Consider the following 12710-nt stretch of genomic DNA (forward strand, 5'->3'; position numbering starts at 1 on the left):
CATAACGCAATTAATCCTTCCTACTAAAAATATATTGCAATGATTGCTAATGTGAGGGGTTATATTTTTTAAAAAAACCGAAGCTGAAGAAGCCTTACTATGATCAGAAGAAAAAATTCTTTGCTTTATGTCTAGAACCAAATTTTTTTTTTTTTTTGGTAGATCCCTTTAGATTATACCACAGTCTAAACTCCTGCCCTTAACAAATCATTTTTTAAGTTGTGCTGTTTCATACCTAAATCATAATTTAAGTGATCCCAAGGATTCAAAAACCTTAGGAAGCACTTGCTGTGCTTCAGACCTTTAAAATGACTTACTCCTTGCCCCCAGTTTGTTTGCAATCTGGTAAATGGATAAGCAATTAATTTTCAATATATGGACGTCAGCCTAGGAGAGGAAGTCTGGCCGGGGTTGATGTTAGTCCCCTTAGTCACACGCTGTTTTCATTTGGGGAGCAAGACGCCCATATAGTAGGAAACCAAATTTGAATACATGTGAACCAAATTTTAAAATATTAAAAAAAAAAAAAGAGCTCGGTGGGGTTGAGTTCGCCCCCAGTTCCGTGTATAGTCAGTTCTGTATCTGGACCAGTTTGGGTCGGCTCCCAACTCAAAAGCCTGCAGAAACACTTGTTAAGCTCCTACTCTGTGACTAGGACTGTGTTATGCGCTGGGGATACAAAAAGAGGCTAAAACTCTTCCGGTGCTATCCAAAGGATGAGACATACAAGCAATTGCACAAAAACAAGTCATTTATGGGAGAAAACACGTTAGTATGTGGGGGTCTTGAAGGTTATAAGGGGAAATCGTCATTGGATGGGAAGCTGCAGCTCCAGGACCACGATCCCTTTCTTCCTTTTCATTATAACATGGATTCCCGGGATAACGAACTACGAAAATGGAAAAAACAAAAATAAAAACGAGTTTTTTATCATAAAAGTCTCTAACAAAAAGCAAGCGCTTAATAAAGGCTTTGTTCTCGGAGTTGTAGGCAAAACGAAGGAATCACCAACAACGTTCTTAGCATACTTTAGTACCTGACCAATACAAAGAAAGCCCCGCTTAAGCAGTCGGAACAGAAACTCCTTTAAACCAAGCTGGGGTCTAATTAACCCCACGTGCCCATCACTATGCTCAACCCTTCCGGGTCTGGGCCAATTCAACCCCCTTCCCTAGTACTGCGCCTGCGCGAAAATGCGGTCTGCTCTCTTACGTAAGCAGACAGGACTTCCGCCTATTGGCGGCCCACGATTCGTTGCCTGATCTCTGCCCCGGAAGAAGTAGAGGGGACTCAGGCTCCTGAGGGTGAATGGTTCTTGTCGGTCAATATGCTGTGCGGTGCTCGGCAGCAACTGCGGAAGCGGCTCCTACCCGCGCTCTTAGGAAGCAAGGGCTGTCCGCCAGGGCGAGGCAAAACTCTAGGCAGCCCCAATCCCGTTGTGCCTGTGGCCGTTTGTGCTTATGGTGCCGCCGCGGGGCCAGTCGGGGCCGGGGGCTGGTACGAAGCCCTGGCCTCATCGGCCCCTGCACACTGGGCGGAGACAGTGCTGGTCGGAGCGCAGAACGCCACCGGGCTGCCGTGGTGGGCCAGCATTGTCGTCACCACCGCGGCCTTGAGGAGCGCCGTCACGCTGCCTTTGGCCGCCTACCAGCATTACATCCTAGCTAAGGTAAGGAGGGAGAGCGGACTAAGCGTAATGTACCCCACTGTAGTGCGCAGACTCAAGCCACGCCCCGCCTCCTGCAGGGATCGGGCCGGTCTCCTGCGGCTAGTGCTCTTTTGTGTAGCCTCGAGCCCCGCCCCCTGCGCAAGCTCCTACCTGTGGCTATATGTATATATTTGCACACATCTCTTAAAAAGCGTTCACATTTTACTAAGGGCTCCGCTCAAAATTGCTTTCTAGAACAGATGTACCAATTCCCAGCTTCATTAGCAGTATATCGTGTAACTTTAGCCAAAGCTATCCAGTATTTATTTTATCGTCAGTTTTGCCATTCAGTTGGGGGTGAGGTAAAATCTCACGAGCTTTTAATTTGAGGTTGTCTAATAGTGATGGTGAGTATTTAAAAACTACAGCAATAAGTAGTTTGGATTTCACCCCTTTAGGACTTCCAACTTTCATTTTCTCTACAGGATAATTGCTCTTATTTTCTTAAGTTATAATCAGTTTCTTAGAAATGACGTCATCAGAAAAACTTGCTGCAAAGATTTTTATCCCCTCATTGGATTTGTTTGTTCAAAAACATATTATATATATATATTTGACCAATCAAATTTGTCATCATCTTTATTTTTTTATTTTTTTTTTCCCCCCCTGAGGCTGGGGTTAAGTGACTTGCCCAGGGTCTTAGCTAGGAAGTGTTAAGTGTCTGAGACCAGATTTGAACTCCTGTCCTCCTGAATTCAGGGCTGGTACTCTGCCCACTACGCCACCTAGCGGCCCCGTCATCATCTTTATTAACTAAAGATCAGAAACCATTTCTTTTTTCCACATACATGTAAAGGTAGTTTTCAGCATTCATTTTTATAAGACTTTGTGTTCCAGATTTTTCTCCCTCCCTTACTTCACCTTCCCCAGTACACCAGATAATCTCATGTAGGTTAAATATGAGCAGTTCTTTTAAATATATTTCCATACTTGTCATATTGTGCAAAAAAAATCAAACCAAAAGGAGAAAAAAACCATGAGAAAGAGCAAATAAACAAAAAGGTGAAAATGATACACTTCAATCCATATTCAGTCTCCATAGTTCTCTCTCTGGATGTGAATGCTCTTTTCCATCCCAAGTCTCTTGGAATTGCCTTGAATTGTGTTGTTGAGAAGAGCCAAATCCATCACAGTTGATCATCACATAATTTTGTTAATGTGTCCAAAACCCTCTGCATTCTGCTCATTTCACTCAGCATCAGTTCATGTAAGTTTCTCCAGGCTTTTCTGAAATCAACCTGCTGGTCATATCTTAGAACAATTATATTCCATCACATTCATATGCCATAACTTATTCAGCTATTTCCCAGTTGAAGGGCGTCCACTCAGTTTCCAGTTCCTTGCAATTACCAAAAAGTGCTACTGCAAAAATTTTTGCCCATGTGGGTCCTTTTTCCTTTTTTATGGTTTGAGATGCAGACCTAGTGGAGACACTGCTGGATCAAATGGTATGCGCAGTTTTGCAGTCTTTTGGGCGTAGTTCCAGATTGTTCTCCAAAATGGTTGGATCACTTCACAACTCCACCAACAATGCATCAATGCCCCAGTCTTCCCACATCCCCTCCAACGTTTATTATTCTCTTTTCCTGTCATCTGGGCAATGTTTACGAACATTATATAAGGAGAAAAAAACACAAGTGACTGATAAAGTTTTAAATTTATTCGTAACAAATTCTACTTTCTTTTTAGCTAGGTGGAAAATTTGCAGCCAGAAATAAAAATAATTGCTAAGAATCTTAATTATGACATTGCACTTCGAGCAAAAAAATTGGGATGGTCAAAAAGAGTAAGTAGGTAAGATAATTGGACATGGGAGACACTGAGTAAATGCTAATTTAATATAATTTAATAACTTCTTGCAGAGTATAAAAAAGACAAATTTTGAACACAATGTATGAATGACCTTTGCAATTATCATTAAATATTTCACATTTTTTGTCAGGAAAATGTTCTACTTTTTGCATATTTTAATATATTTTTGAAGAATAATAGTTTCTTTAGGGGATCTTTTTTATTTACAAATAATATTTATTATAATATAATTTAAATCAGATTAATGAATTTTAACAGCAATATTATTTCCATCAATTATAACAGGTTACTAATAAACTTTGCTGTAAATTAAATGGATTATTAAGATTTTAAAATGAAATGACTTAGTTGACATTTGAATGGTCTCTTATGAAATTTATGGTAATAGAAGACTAGGAAACTAGCATCTTACATTAGCCTAAAAGCCAAATATTGGAATAAACTTAGTTTATGCTCTAGATATGAGATGCTAACTTGTTCTTTACTTGTTGTTTACTGTAGAAATTTTTTTTTAATTAATTTTAAATTACTTTTTGGGGAGGGATTTTCCTTCCTCTCTTTTCTCCTTCATTTAGGCTTACTTACCTGAATAACATGAGGAAGATTGTTTCAGAACTGTATATTCGGGATAATTGTCATCCATTCAAAGCTACTCTGCTAGTATGGATTCAGATACCAATGTGGATCTTTATGTCTGTTGCTCTACGAAACTTCAGTCTAGGGAAAACAAATTCAGAAGGTAATTATTTTTTAAAAATGATTTCCTTCAAAGTACTTTTCCTTTTTTTTATTTTACAAAAAATTGTATAATTTATGATAAGTAATAACATTTATTGCATGATTTATGAATATTAATTCTCATGTTCTGTTGGTAATATAAGATGCTTTTAAATCTCTAAAGCACATGTGTACATAGGCAGGGGTTTTTATAATAGGTGATTTTGCTGTGGCTAGAAGGGGGCAATGCTATAAAGATATCTAGATCAAGAGGTAGTTCTGTCTTATGATTCAAAGAATAGTGTAGATCTCAAGTGCCATAGCGGTTAAGGAGGATTTATTCAGTAAATTATATGAACATGATTCCTTTTTGGTGAATATCACCTTGTTGAACTGGCATAAACAAAAGTCTGCTGTTTTCCCAAATTATATGTCATGATAGCTCATGAGATTTATCAAATATGAAACAAGTGATAAGAAGTGAAATGACTGAGGAAACAAAGGTTCAAACTCCTGAGCATTTCATTTATTAAATAACAGTACATGGCAATTTCCTAACAAATCCTTTCCTTACACTAAGGAAATGTAGGGAATTGTACACTAAGTAGTTAATTGTAGGTGAAAAAAATCTGCAAGCCAGGTTTTAAGGAATCATATAGTCATTAGTTCATATGTTTTAGTTTCTTCTTTTCATAAGAATTGTAATCTCAATTTATAAAAATATAACATGTCTTTTTCAGGAGACTTTTCTATTCAGGAACAATTTTCAACAGGTGGAGTCCTGTGGTTTCCTGATCTCACCATGCTTGACTCCACATGGATTCTTCCAGTCTCACTTGGAATTCTCAATTTGTTAATAGTGGAGGTAACTTGTTTAGACTGAGGAAATTTTTTGTTGTTGTTATTAAATGTATATTGAGGAGAAATTGCATAGTAGAAAAGTAGTCCTTGCAAATTCTGTGTTGTGTGTGTATTTGTGTGTTCAGTTGTTAGACCAGGTGACAGGCTTCATTAAAGTCTTGGTTTGCCTGTGACATGCAGTCATTTCAAGTTATAATGACACAAAAATATTAATGTACATGGAGAGTGTTAGTAGGTCACTAATCAGTTAAAAGAAGTTATAAGTTATCAGTTATAAGATACATAATGATATTGCTAACTCACACTTATGTAGTACTTTAGGGCTTACAGGGCTCTTTAAATGCATTGTCTGAAGGGAAACAAAGACAGTGTGAAGTAGGTCCAGTCTTCAAGGCCCTTCCACTGAACTAGAGAAATGGGGAATACAGCTCGCCCCCGGAGAAGTCAGCATCAAGTAAAGAGAGGAGGTCCTGACCAACTGTACCAGATACCAAATTTAAGGACACTTAGTAGGTGGCATGGCTTAAAACTAGATTGAGTGGAAGGGAAGTAAGGTCTGAGTGAAAGCAGTCAGCCATTGAGGGCTTTTAAGCAGGACGACAAAAAGGGGAAATTGTAATTTCCAAGATGCTGCAATGATTTAGTAGGTTGTTGGGATGGGGATGGACCTGGGGACTGGAAGAAGGAAGAAGACTCAAGTGCAACTCCTACTGTGAAGCCCTGGACCAGCCAGGCCCTTCCTCTGCCTCTTCTTATGATCTATTGACTACCAGCTTGGCTTGAGGTGGCCAGGCAGTCATGAGTGGCTATAGGCTCTAGAGCCTGCCTCTGTATGGAAGCCCTTGGAGTCCATGGAAATTTCAGAAGCTAAGACCGTGAAGAGGGAAGGCAAAGGCCTAATCTAGAGAAACTGGCCCGAGTGCAAATGAGATAGCAGTATCATGGGAAAAAGCTGTGAAAGTAACAAGAAGAGAGAGAGAGATAACCAACCAATGAGTGGATAACCAACAGTTTTTATCCACAGAGAAGTAAAAGCAGCTGCTGGGTTGAGGGATGCTTCTATGGGTGACCTTGGAGAAAACACTTTTAGTAGGGATAGTAAGAAAGGGGAGATGTAAGAAAGGTCAAGGGTTATTTTAAGATTGAAAATTTTTGGAGCATGTTTGTAGACATTGAGTCTGTTTATTCTTACAAGGCACTGATATAACATGTGTATGCATGTTGGTGTGTGTATTAACAAACATATCTCCATTTATGTCTGCATGTGTGTGATTGTGTGTATGTCTATGAAAGATACACATTTTAAAATGTGGTTTCAGCCCTGTGTTAGTATTGTTTTATGCAATAGTTTTAAGGAATAGTTTTATGTGTGTCTCTGTGTCTTCATATATAGATGTTTTAGACAGAAGAAAGGAAAGTAAAGCTATGGTATGCAAATAATTTTTTTTTTCCAATTACATAAATATATATAAGAGAACTTTCAACTTTTATCATAATGAAAATGCAAGATCATTAACCTTTTTTTTAGATGACTAGTTCTATTACTTCAATCCTGACAAAAATGTATTAAGTAGATGAATTGTATTTTTTTCATACACATAAAAACTGTTAGGACAAAGCAGTCAGATTGTCTGGGAAAAGTTAATTCTCATAAAATGTATATTTGTACACTTAAGGAACAGTTAACAGTCAGTTAAAATATTTGAAAAGCAACTTGAATAAAAATAAAGATCAATAAAAAATAATGAATATTATTCCTTTATGGTAGCTTTGGAAAATATTTTAATCTATATTCATTATTTTAGCTAAATGAAATGATGCCATATTTCCTAAGTGTTTATACAGCACTACATATTAGGTAGAAGCATCTAGAAATCACCTTCCCAAAAAGGTTACTTTCAGACTGTGGAAATAGGATCATCCCAAGTTAGCATTCACACACAGATTAAATCACCCAGGCCTGATTCCTCCCTTACTCCACAGCTCCAGGTGCAAATAACTGACTATACTTTTTCATTTTAGGCACATCCCTGTCATGATTAAAATTTTTCTACAGAGATTGACTGTCATGTGCAGGACTGGTTTTTATTGAACATCAGCCATCATTTAAGAGCATAGATGAAAACATAGGGAGATGGGTATAAGAATGAACAAGAGAAAGAACTGGGGGTTAGTGAAACAAATACATTCTCATTGATTACATAAATCTGTTCATGACTACCTCCCAACTCTGTCTTTAACAATGCTACAGCAGTGGTATTTTTCAATATCTAAAGAGCATGAGCTTTTTAGGTGCTATAGTTTCCTCCTTATCAGTAGCAAATCAAAATCTTCTATTTAAAAATTACAGATGACTATTTGACAGGTTTTGTTGTTAATAGAAGGGTAGCTAATTGAACATATTTCCTGTAATGATAGATTTCCAAGGATTTTAGTTCAAGTTTTAAAAATTTAATAACTTTTCTTAAAAGGTGCAAAATTCAGTTTGTAGTCAAAATTTATCTAATTTGATTTGCATTTTATGTCACTGTGTGTAATATTTTCTTCCCCTTCAGATTTTTGCATTACAAAAACTTGAAATGTCCCGCTTTCAGAAGTATATCACACATTTTACTCGTGGAATATCTGTGTTAATGATTCCCATTGCTGCAACAGTACCCTCGGTAAGTAATCTGAATTTTATTCAACTATTAAGCACATCATATATTTTTGTGATATAGTATTTATTAAATCACAAGAAGCCCAATTCAAGTCTCACTTGTTGTGTATAAAGTCTGACCTCTTTTCTTCTCAATCTATATGGCTATTTCCTAGAGACCTCAACTTCTCCCTCTCTGTATCTCCAGTGACTGATGTGGCAATATAGTAATTACTTAATAAATGTTGAATTGCTCATCATAATTGTTTACACTATTGATTAGTTCATTAAATTCCCAAATCAATTGAAGTCTAAACTATAAAATTTGGGGATTGTGATTTTCTTTGTATAAGGTGATCCTAGTGAGAAAGCACTGTCCCCTGACATAGATGATCATCTCTTATGAAACTCCTTGTTTCTGCTGAGTACCCCAAGCAATATTCTTGTCCAGAGGTAGGACTGGAACCCCACTTCCTCACACTGAGTACCTCTCTATAGGTACTTACCCTGTAGAAGGGACAAGTCTGTGATAGATGGAGCGGGGCAAACACCCAACGCAGCACCAGTTCTGTGACCACTACACAGGCCTGGTAGCTGACAGAGTAGTCTACCCCAAAAGGAGCAGGGGCATGTATCCTTGCTGTCCAGAGCTTCCTTGGTGTTGATGCTTGTGTCTGTTTTCTCTTTCCAGTCAATTGCTCTGTACTGGTTCTGCTCCAGCTTCTTAGGCCTCTCACAGAATCTGCTGCTGCGTTCCCCAGGATTTCGCCAGCTCTGCCGTATACCACAGACAAGATCACAGTCAGACACTCCTTATAAGGACCTCTTTGCTGCCTTTTATGCTAGATTCTTTTTAAGAAAATGAGATATTCCCATGGAATCTGATTGTCCCATCACTTAAAAATAGAAGATTAAGATCTTGATGATAATTCTTTTTGTGATATACAGTGTAGTTAGCTGGGATTTAAAATGCTGTTGTAATAAATGACGCTTGTGTTTTAGACAAGTGAAGAGTGGGCTGATTAAGATTTGGTGATTGGATCATGAAAAGAAAATTTGTTTTATATTTGAATGATGAGGGGGTGGAATTGGCTAAGATGTCAGAAAACAATTAAAACCCTGAATTACAAAAGGGAAGTATTAATAAATCCCACAAATCTAAAGCAGTAATGACTTATATAAAGAAAAAGTTTCTGTTGACATATTAACTGGTAATAATTGCAGAGAGACCAACTGCATGCTATTTGAATGAGATAGATGTGAAAATTATAAGAAAACTAATCTGGAATGGAATCATGACTTTCAAATCTTCACTGAAATGAATCACTTTGTGTTATCTTCTTCAAACTTCAGTAAACCTGGATGTCTCCATTAAAATGCCAAGAAGGGGAGCAAGTTTTATTGGAAGTTCTCTGCCTTTGAGGAAAGGTTGAATAACTTGGGTTTTTTCAAGAAGAGGAAGAAATAGAGAAAAATTCTAGCCATCAAGAGAATGAGAAAATAATCTTCTAGTTCAGATCATTTTATTAATGAGCAAATATGTCCAATTGGTTGTTAGACTACTTAGGGGTAGAATTGAGGTTAAATTAAGAATATTTAACTCAAATAGGCATTCCTGAGAGCTGTACATTGACTTTTTAAAAAAATATATAAATTTACATTGCATTTTATTAACATTTCTTAGTTATATTTTAACTTGGTTTAACAGAGGCTTCACATCTCTTTTTTAATGAGTTCTAAGTAAGTTAGAGGTTTAGGGGGAGAAATCTATAAGGCTAAAATTTGCCTCAAAAGAAATTGCTAGATCTAAATTAACTTGACATAGTGAGAGATCAAATTTTTTGTCATTGTCTGTATTAATCTTCCTGTTTCCAATGCAGTCCTTTCCTAATTTCTTCATATCATTTCTCACTATCTTTCCAACATACCATCTATTATTACTCCCATTTAAAAATATGTCCCTCCATTTCCTATCACATGAAATCTAATAACACGTTATCCAACATTCCAAGGTCTTTCATGTTGAGAGCCAAAGATAGTGGGGGAACTCTGGGTGAAGTAGAAGACTCTTCAGCCCAGAGGGAACCTGCTGACAATGTCTGGTTCAGCTCTCATCTTCCCTTGGGTGTCTCTCTCTTTCTGAGAAGTTTGGGGGGGGGGGGATGACAATCTGTGTTCTATTTGAAACAGATACAGTAAAAGAGGCATTCATATTAATAGCAGGGGGTTTATAGTTAGTCTATGCTCAGTGTGCTGTAGTGATATAATTGTACTAATATATTTAAGGGCTGAGAGAACTTGAAATAAATGGACTCCATGTTTGACTGTCCACATGGGTCTCTGCTTCATCATCCTTCACTAAGACCAAGGACTCGGGCTGGTCCTGAAATCCTCCCAAGAGCTAGTCCAATTGGACCCCAGCGTGGGGGCTCTAGAAAACACAGTATATTTTGGCACCCCAACTTGGAGGCTCTAGAAAGCACACTACAGTTCCATAATTAGCTTCTTTATATCTTTCTAATTTTTTCTCCCACTTTTCTTCACTGCTTATGTTGCATACAGCTGACAGTTCTCTGATGTAGTCTGATATTCTGTCTTCTCTTTCTCTGCCTTTACTCATCTTCTATTACTGTGATGATTTTTGTCTGACTTTAGTACTTGATATGGTTATCTCTTCCTGGAAGATTCCCTCCACACACCCCTTTTCTTTCTCCTTTGCCAAGTACTTCAGGTATTTGATTACATTCTGACTGTGCCCTTTTCTGGTTTGAAAGCTCTGTGGAAGGAAGGTTTGTGTTATACCTTTGTGGACCTAGCATAACCATTGGTAGTTCCATAAACCCATACCTGACACCAAGATAAAAATACTTAAATACTTTCTGATTAATTGTTCTTTGTTGTTGATCTTAGGGGTTTTGATAAACTGGATAGATGTACTTCGGCTTGCAATTGGCTCCCCAGGGGTGGGATGAGTTAGAGGGCTTAGAATTGATTTTGTTCTAGCGGTAAAACAACAAATCACTATCCCTAGAGTAAGTAGTTTTGGTAAACCCCAATGTGCAAAATGAAGCCTGGGATTATTTCACAGTATGTCCTGATGTGCCCCTCTTTTAGGCTTTTCAGTTGGCTATACACTCTGCAGGTTCTGGATGTTAACAAGTTTGTTAATAGAAAGGGGTAGCAGTTAATATAATAGCTGGGATTAATGTAATACTTTAATGTTTGCAAAGTATTTTTATATTGACTTCTTTGACCACAACTCTGGGAAGGTGGATGCTGTTACCTCCATTTTACAGTTGGAAAACGTAGGCAACAGAACAGTTCCATGACTATCCAGTAGGTAGAGGTACCATAATTTGAACCTAGGTCTCTGATTCTACAACCATAAAACCAGAGTTTTGACCTCTCTCTAAGAATATCAGCTTTGAGAAATTTGATACTGAAAATGCTTAATAAAATAATGCTTAATCAAAAAAGATAAAGCACCAAGAAATGTGTACTATGTTGTAAATAAAAGACTAGGAAGGGTGTGTATGTGGTGCTAAGAGGAGTGCAATTGGATTTGATTAAACTATAAGAGCACTTTGCTTCCTTCTTTTGAAGTAAAAACAAAAAGGTAATGACAGTGACTATAACAATTGGAGTGTTGAGATAATTGGAAAACCACAAAACTTGTAAGGGCATTTATGAGGGGCCAAATGTGTGACCCTTGGCAAGGCTTTAAGCTTGTTTCCTGAGGAAGATCAAAGGAGATAATTTCTGTAATGTGCTTTGGAAATGTTAAAAATGTATATGTCATCTAAATAAATACAATGCATGAATACTGAGCCTTTTTGTGAGATCTAGTTTAAATGTTGATGATTTAGTAAAACTAAACACTTTCCCAAGAAGTTTCTCCAGCATTTGCTTATACCTGTTTAATCTTTAATTGTGTTTCACATTCCAGTCCAACCCTGCCTTTCACTTCTGTTGGGGCCCTCTGGAATTCTTGTGTTAGAGAAAACAAATTCCCCTTCATCCTGGACCTTTTTCTTACACACTTTCCACCTGTTACACTTCAAGGAGACAATTCCTCTCTTATGAGTGTTGCCCTCATAACAGGAGCGTTTAGGAAGGGAAAGAATATAGTTTTGGACATGTTTGTGTTTGGGACATCTAGTTTGAGATATCTGAAAGGCAACTGAAGATGTGAAACTGGCAGGAAATGTAGAGTTGAGAATTATCAGCCTAGCAATGGTAATTAAATTCATGGGGGCTACTGAGATCCCCAAGTGAGTTAGTATACAAGGAAAAGAGAAGACTTGGGCCAGAACCCAGGGAGGGACCTCTGGTTAGAAAGGGTGATATAGAGGATCCTACACAGGAGACAGAGGAAAAGCCAGGGAAGAGAAGAACCAGCAATCCTGAAAACCTAGTGAGAAAAATTTCAAGGAGAAAATGACCAGCAGGCTCAAAGGCTTTGGAGAGATCAAGGAGAATGAAGATGGAAAAAAGGCCATTGACTTTGGCAATTAAGATGTCACTAGTAACTGGTTAACAATTTTGGTGAAATGATGAGATCAGAAGTCAGATTTTTAAGAGGATGAGAAGAGAGTGAAAGGGAAAGTGGAGGCCCCTATTGTAAATGGCCTTTTAAAAGGGTTTAGCTACAGAAGATAATAGTGGGGAAATGATGAGGATTTCAGAATGGGGAAGCTATGTTTGTGGGCAGTAGGAAATTAGCCAGTAGAGAGGGAGAAATGGATAGTAATTGAGAATTTGGATTATGAGCAAAATGAACTGGAAATGCTTGAACAGGATGAGGAGTTGGCCTTGTAAACAGCAAGGATGGGTCATCATGTGAGACAGGTAAGAGAGGAGCAGCAGGCACCCATGTGATTGGAAATGAGGAAGGGGGAGCTGGTGGTAAATAGCCTCAGTTTTTTTCTGTAAAATGTAAGGCAATATTCTTGGCTGAGAAACAGAAAGAGCCAG

General features: G+C 37.8%; 1 protein-coding gene and 1 long non-coding RNA gene across 4 annotated transcripts; one reads left to right on the plus strand and one right to left on the minus strand.

Moving 5' to 3' along the window:
- Positions 1 to 733: 733 nt before the first annotated feature.
- LOC141545696 (uncharacterized) lies at positions 734 to 1723 on the minus strand. Its single transcript, XR_012483116.1, has 2 exons — positions 1213 to 1723; positions 734 to 889 (listed from the first exon to the last, which is right to left on the minus strand). It is a non-coding gene; the product is annotated as an uncharacterized LOC141545696 (long non-coding RNA).
- Positions 1307 to 11563, plus strand: COX18 (cytochrome c oxidase assembly factor COX18). 3 transcript variants are annotated; one of them, XM_074272903.1, is made up of 6 exons: positions 1307 to 1669; positions 3402 to 3502; positions 4096 to 4259; positions 4978 to 5102; positions 7654 to 7761; positions 8428 to 11563. In XM_074272903.1, the coding sequence occupies exons 1-6, from the start codon at positions 1328 to 1330 to the stop codon at positions 8599 to 8601; spliced, it is 1014 nt and encodes a 337-aa protein (XP_074129004.1). In that variant the 5' UTR covers positions 1307 to 1327; the 3' UTR covers positions 8602 to 11563. The 3 variants fall into 3 exon arrangements, with proteins under 3 accessions (XP_074129004.1, XP_074129001.1, XP_074129002.1); XM_074272900.1 differs by having other exon boundaries at positions 1534 to 1669; positions 3398 to 3502; XM_074272901.1 differs by lacking the exon at positions 3402 to 3502 and having other exon boundaries at positions 1544 to 1669.
- Positions 11564 to 12710: the final 1147 nt, after the last annotated feature.

Source organism: Sminthopsis crassicaudata, chromosome 6 (genome assembly GCF_048593235.1).
Source record: "Sminthopsis crassicaudata isolate SCR6 chromosome 6, ASM4859323v1, whole genome shotgun sequence".
Classification (NCBI taxonomy): Eukaryota; Metazoa; Chordata; class Mammalia; order Dasyuromorphia; family Dasyuridae; genus Sminthopsis; species Sminthopsis crassicaudata.